Source organism: Carassius carassius, unplaced genomic scaffold, assembly GCF_963082965.1.
Source record: "Carassius carassius unplaced genomic scaffold, fCarCar2.1 SCAFFOLD_77, whole genome shotgun sequence".
Classification (NCBI taxonomy): Eukaryota; Metazoa; Chordata; class Actinopteri; order Cypriniformes; family Cyprinidae; genus Carassius; species Carassius carassius.
The window spans coordinates 232,201-239,700 of NW_026775206.1; the positions used below are offsets into that span (position 1 = coordinate 232,201).

General features: G+C 40.8%; 1 protein-coding gene across 1 annotated transcript in view; it reads left to right on the plus strand.

The window, feature by feature from the left end:
- The window catches only part of LOC132139448 (lysine-specific demethylase RSBN1L-like), a 28,225-nt gene that overhangs the window by 147 nt on the left and 20,578 nt on the right, over nt 1-7,500 (plus strand). Inside the window, exons 1-2 of the mRNA XM_059547808.1 lie at nt 1-229; nt 5,905-6,063. The exon at nt 1-229 is cut by the window's left edge and continues 147 nt beyond it. Coding sequence (XP_059403791.1) covers nt 1-229; nt 5,905-6,063 — 388 coding nt within the window. The remainder of the gene's footprint in view (nt 230-5,904; nt 6,064-7,500) is intronic.

Genomic DNA, 7,500 nt, shown 5'->3' on the forward strand with positions numbered 1-7,500 from the left:
CCTCCGCCGGCCAAGAAGATCCGACATGAGGAGAAAATATTTAAAATCAAGAAGATGAACGGAGACACGGAGCAGCAGAATTACAGCAGCAAACCGAAAAACAAGAAAACCAAAACAGAGAAAGAGAGAGAGAAAGGCAAAGAGAAAGAGAGGAAGAAACACAAACTGGCAGCTGAAAATCACCTCAGTGTGAAGAAGGAGAACGGAGAGCTTAAGCTATCGCAGAAAGGTATCGTTAGTCGCTCGGGCGCTGTTTGCGGCTGATAACGGGCCGCTGCTTCGCTAACTTTGATCGGTGCGAGTGTGTGTGTGTTTATGGTGTGTTTATTGTGCTCGCGGACCAGTGCTTGTCTGTCTGTTTGCGTGGTAAACACCGACAGCGCTCGCTAGTTAGCTTAGCATCGGTGACGCGCGTGCAGCTGCAATGTGACTCGCGGACGCGCGTATTATAATAATAATAAGAAGAATAATAATGATAATATCTGCTGTCATTATAATAGCATCATAACATCTCCTGTGTTACCGCACAGAGACCCCGACATCGGCAGACATCATAATATAAGATAATAAATGCGTCTTTTTATATTCAATTGTCAATTTAGTCTTTAGGATGGCAGCTCGTATTAATAAAAACAATAATCAAAATATTTACTGTTATACCTGAGATGTCTATCGGACACCGAAACATCGCGATTATAATAACTGCTCTAATCTCCGTAATAAAACGAGCTCGATGGATCAGTAACATTGATTTATGGCGAATACAGTCATATACAGAGACGAGGGATGTAATGTATAACAATTTCTTATCACGATTATAGTGAACATAATTATCAGTGTTATCAGTATTATCACGATATTGTTCAAATGTGCTGGAGATGCTCAAAAACCTACAGACACATAAATCACTTCAAGTTTTATATTTAAAAATCAACAAACAATAAATAAAATTACTTTTGTTTGCATATTCACTAAAACAATAACAAATACCAATGATGTCCGGATTTTAACAGTTTATGACAACTTGACTGACAACAGTTTAATAGTTGAGATATGTAATGTAAATGTTCAAATAAAGCTTTGAAAAAAAGTTTAATAAAAAGGTAAACCTCACATTTCAGCTTTTAAATAAAGAATAGGGTTAAGCCAAAATGATAATAGCTTAATAAATGATTATATATATTTTACCTGCTCCATAAATAATTCTAAATAACTTATCTGAATTGTTTGAATGTGTATGATCTACATAAGCTTGTTTTTCATCAACCGGTCAACATTTATAGCATGGCATGTAAATTCGGTCTGTTTTTGGCCAGAAGGAAGCTGCACACAGACTGAATGTAAATATAAGTCTGTGTAAATCCACTCTCTGACAGCAGGTGGCGCTGATGGGAAAGCTGAATTAGAGCTGTTTCCCGTAACCTCCGTGGACAAAGCAGCATTGCGATTAAGAACACTTCCTTTAGGTATTACATGGAGCGAAGATGAAAACAAAATGCCTTCGAATATTTTCTGAAGACCGTCAGAACCTTCAGAGGTACATTCATATAATTAATTCATATATTCATTTGATTAATTCCCTTAGCACTCTTTTAAAACCTCCCAGTATTGCCGCCCTGTTTTCACCCAAAACGAAACTGCTCTGCGCATGTGAAACTGTTACTGAAAACTGTGCTTTATGCTGGACAGTATTTATTTATCATGAGTTGTTCAAATCAAGGTAATCTAATACGATTTTAATGATAATTAAAATATGAAATTGTAATTTTTTTCATGATTTATCATCAAACCAGTAATTGTTACATCCCTAACAACGTTCTTCTGTTCCTCTTAATTAAATGTGCTGTTCTCTGAGTTATACTGCGAGCTTCACTGTGTTGAACTGTTTTGTGTTATTTACTGTTTGTGTCACATCATTAATAAACACTAATACAGTATTACTGTCATAACACAACTGTGATGAAATCATCAGCACAAAAGCCACACTCAGACATCTAAGATGCACTGTTGGCTGTCTGTCCTACAGATGCTAACCTAACCCTAACTCACAAACTCTTGCTAACTCACCAACTCTTGCTAACTCACACTAAATCACCAACTCTTGCTAAATCACCAACTCTTGCTAACTCTCATTAACTCACCAACTCCTGCTAACTCTCACTAACTCACCAACTCTTGCTAACTCACACTAAATCACCAACTCTTGCTAACTCTCATTAACTCACCAACTCCTGCTAACTCACACTAACTCACCAACTCTTGCTAACTCACCCTAACTCACCAACTCTTGCTAACTCACATTAACTCTTGCTAACTCACATTAACTCACCAACTCTTGCTAACTCACATTAACTCACCAACTCTTGCTAACTCACATTAACTCACCAACTCCTGCTAACTCACCCTAACTCACCAACTCTTGCTAACTCACATTAACTCTTGCTAACTCACATTAACTCACCAACTCTTGCTAACTCACACTAACTCACCAACTCTTGCTAACTCACCCTAACTCACCAACTCTTGCTAACTCACATTAACTCACCAACTCTTGCTAACTCACACTAACTCACCAACTCTTGCTAACTCACCCTAACTCACCAACTCCTGCTAACTCACCCTAACTCACCAACTCTTGCTAACTCACCCTAACTCACCAACTCTTGCTAACTCACATTAACTCTTGCTAACTCACATTAACTCACCAACTCTTGCTAACTCACATTAACTCACCAACTCCTGCTAACTCACCCTAACTCACCAACTCTTGCTAACTCACATTAACTCTTGCTAACTCACATTAACTCACCAACTCTTGCTAACTCCCCCTAACTCACCAACTCTTGCTAACTCTCACTAACTCACCAACTCTTGCTAACTCTCACTACATTTACATTTATCCATTTAGCTGACGCTTTTGTCCAAAGCGACTTACAATTGCTATATATGTCAGAGGTCACACGCCTCTGGAGCAACTAGGGGTTAAGTGTCTTGCTCAGGGACAGATGGATTCTCACAGTGGATTCAAACCCGGGTCTCTCACACCAAAGACGTGTGTCTTATCCACTGCGCCAACACCTACCATGTAAATGTAAATGTAACTCTCACTAACTCACCAACTCTTGCTAACTCGCCCTAACTCACCAACTCCTGCTAACTCACATTAACTCACCAACTCCTGCTAACTCACCCTAACTCACCAACTCCTGCTAACTCACCCTAACTCACCAACTCTTGCTAACTCACCCTAACTCACCAACTCTTGCTAACTCTCACTAACTCACCAACTCTTGCTAACTCACCCTAACTCACCAACTCTTGCTAACTCTCACTAACTCACCAACTCTTGCTAACTCACCCTAACTCCTGCTAACTCACCCTAACTCACCAACTCTTGCTAACTCACCAACTCCTGCTAACTCACCCTAACTCACCAACTCCTGCTAACTCACCCTAACTCACCAACTCTTGCTAACTCACCCTAACTCACCAACTCTTGCTAACTCTCACTAACTCACCAACTCTTGCTAACTCACCCTAACTCACCAACTCTTGCTAACTCTCACTAACTCACCAACTCCTGCTAACTCACCCTAACTCACCAACTCCTGCTAACTCACCAACTCCTGCTAACTCACCAACTCTTGCTAACTCACCCTAACTCCTGCTAACTCACCCTAACTCACCAACTCTTGCTAACTCACCCTAACTCACCAACTCCTGCTAACTCACCCTAACTCACCAACTCCTGCTAACTCACCCTAACTCACCAACTCCTGCTAACTCACCCTAACTCACCAACTCCTGCTAACTCACCCTAACACACCAACTCCTGCTAACTCACCCTAACTCACCAACTCCTGCTAACTCACCCTAACTCACCAACTCTTGCTAACTCACCCTAACTCACCAACTCCTGCTAACTCACCCTAACTCACCAACTCCTGCTAACTCACCCTAACTCACCAACTCCTGCTAACTCACCCTAACTCACCAACTCTTGCTAACTCACCCTAACTCACCAACTCTTGCTAACTCACCCTAACTCACCAACTCTTGCTAACTCACCCTAACTCACCAACTCTTGCTAACTCACCCTAACTCACCAACTCTTGCTAACTCACCAACTCCTGCTAACTCACCCTAACTCACCAACTCCTGCTAACTCACCCTAACTCACCAACTCCTGCTAACTCACCCTAACTCTCCAACTCCTGCTAACTCACCCTAACTCACCAACTCCTGCTAACTCACCCTAACTCACCAACTCTTGCTAACTCACCCTAACTCACCAACTCCTGCTAACTCACCCTAACTCACCAACTCCTGCTAACTCACCCTAACTCACCAACTCTTGCTAACTCACCCTAACTCACCAACTCCTGCTAACTCACCCTAACTCTTGCTAACTCACCCTAACTCCTACTAACTCGCTCTAACTCCTACTAACTCGCTCTAACTCCTACTAACTCACCCTAACTCCTGCTAACTCACCAACTCTTGCTAACTCACCCTAACTCACCAACTCTTGCTAACTCACCCTAACTCCTGCTAACTCACCCTAACTCACCAACTCTTGCTAACTCACCCTAACTCCTACTAACTCGCTCTAACTCCTACTAACTCACCCTAACTCCTGCTAACTCACCCTAACTCACCAACTCTTGCTAACTCACCCTAACTCACCAACTCTTGCTAACTCACCCTAACTCACCAACTCTTGCTAACTCACCCTAACTCACCAACTCCTGCTAACTCACCCTAACTCACCAACTCCTGCTAACTCACCCTAACTCACCAACTCCTGCTAACTCACCCTAACTCACCAACTCCTTCTAACTCACCCTAACTCACCAACTCCTGCTAACTCACCCTAACTCACCAACTCTTGCTAACTCACCCTAACTCACCAACTCCTGCTAACTCACCCTAACTCACCAACTCTTGCTCTCTCACCCTAACTCACCAACTCTTGCTCACTCACCCTAACTCACCCTAACTCCTGCTAACTCACCCTAACTCACCAACTCCTGCTAACTCACCCTAACTCCTACTAACTCGCTCTAACTCCTAACAGTTCAGTTAGGCTCCAGACAGGATTGGTAAATGTAATGTAGAGCTTCTCTGAACAAACTGTATTCATTCAGTTGATCGACCTCAGGAACTGTTCAGAAAATGTTCGGTAGATCATTTGCTGGAGCTGATAGTTCACCCAAACATGATCAAGCCATCATTTTCTGGCCTTCACATTGTTCCTAACCTGCATGACAGACTTTCTGGATCACTAAAGAAGATATTTTGAAAAATGTCCATAAAGTGCAAGTCAGACAGGTGCAGTGGTTACTTTCACTGTATTAACAAAAGCAGTTCTTCAGAATCTTTTCTTTTGTGTTCTGCAGAAGGAAGAAAGTCATACGGGTCAGGAGCGACATACGGGTTCGTTTCACAATCTGTGCAGTTTGTCTTCATGATAACTCATTATTTTACCCTGGCATTGTACATGAAGGTCAGCGCAAACCATCTGCATGAACGTGATGTGTGTGTTTGTACGAGGATCGTGAACTTCATGAAGTCTGTTCAGAATGTGTTTAAGATCCAAAGGATCAAAATTACATTGGGCATAAAGAAAATAAAGCTGCTTTTTACGGCTGTTCCAGCCTTGTTTTTGACAAGTTTATCCAGGTGTATTAAAATATACTTGGAGAACCTGTTGGAAAATGTGACTACTAGTTAAAGATGTTAACTGGTAAATTCACAAACTTTCACCATTGTGTCTTTGAGCAGGCCGTCGTTCACACGCTGTTAACCTTCTGTGCGACGCTTTCGTCCAGGAACCAGAGAAACTTGACATCAGTGAATGCTTTAGTTTCTTTTAACCGTCCAGTGTGTTTCTTTCTCCTACAGATCACACTGTCAAAGACCGAGAGAAACAGAGAGACCGAGACGGTGAGAAGAAGAGAGAGAGAGAGAAGGAGCAGGAGAAAGAGATGAAGGAGAAAAGAAAACACAAACTGATGATGGAGATGAAGAGAGAGAATGGAGATGTGAAGATCTTGCAGAAAGGTAAGCGATCTGTCAATCGTAATTCACAACACTCACGTTCACCTGTGCTTGACCTCTGACCTCTGACCTTGTATGCATTTGGAAGCTCGGGTTCTCTTCTTAACATGCACATAAATTATAAATTGTAATAATTAGAATTTATTTTTAAAATATGTTGTGTTCCTTAACACAGCTTTAGACAGATGCTAGTCACTGAAAGACATCTGAGAAAGGGTGAACCTGCTCAAAAACACTCTTTCTACTGGCAGCAGATCGGTTAGAAGTCTCCCTCACCGGGCCCTTGGACTCGTCCTAACTAGTGAGGTCAATTTTCAATCATTTCCATGATCGGTCGTTATTAATCGATTAGTCGTTAACCTTAATGCTGCAAAATGCATCTATTGCAGCATCTATGCAGCGGCAAAAAATAAATAAAAATAAATAAATTCTCACGCGAATTAAAGTGGTTTTAGTCTGAAAAAAAATGCTAGTAGCAGGATTATAAAATGAATAGATGTCATTATGATCATTTGATAAAATGAAGACATTTGAGAACATTTTAATTTGTTGACTGTTTTCTATCGCTGCACGCGCCTCTTTAAATGGTTTCGTTGTGCTCATTGCTGTATTTTAAAACATAACTGCAATGATTTCAACTGACATTCTGGCATTTAAAATAAAATGATCCCAAACATAACTGTGGCTCGTGTGACACACTGTTACTCACATCAAACACTTTTATCTGAGTATTATGACCTGGAAAATGTTTTTGTGTTCCGGTAGGTCTATTTGTTTTTAAATCCGGCATCTACGGTGCATTAGATCGTGATCGTGAGATGGAGCGAGCGTGGGTTTGGTTGGATGTATTTACTCATTTGACACAAATCCAAATGTTTCCATATACACAATGTATTTGAATGTTAAACTAATATTTATAATGTAAACTAGTCTTGTACTTTACATGCATTCGCATATAGACGGAAAAGATAGCTCTCTTCACATGAGCAAAAGATTTGTGCTCTTGTAATGTAAAGCAAACAAAGATGCAGAAACTTGTGAACGATGCTCTTATTGGTGCGTCAGCGTTTAGTGAAAGGTTCGGGGAAACGTATCAGTGTCGGTCTTTTCATTTTTCTTTTTTGAATCCAGCAATTATTTATTTACAAATTATAAGCTCCGATTATGACAAGTGTAGTATAAAAGCTTTGTTTTTTGTGGAATAATAGGTTTGCTGGAAAATGTTACATCGTGACCATGCTTTGGATGCCATTCGAGCCTCTAGCCTACATTTACTCACCTTTGTTCTGGTTTGCTGCTTGGTCACAAATTCAGTAATATTTAAGCATTGTTTCTTTTCCTAAATTCTCACCATCTAAACCTCTAATTTCGCAGGTTTATTTTATTGTCTTTCACTTTTAATCAATGTTTTCACATCTCTTACTGTGGTAAACATGCAGG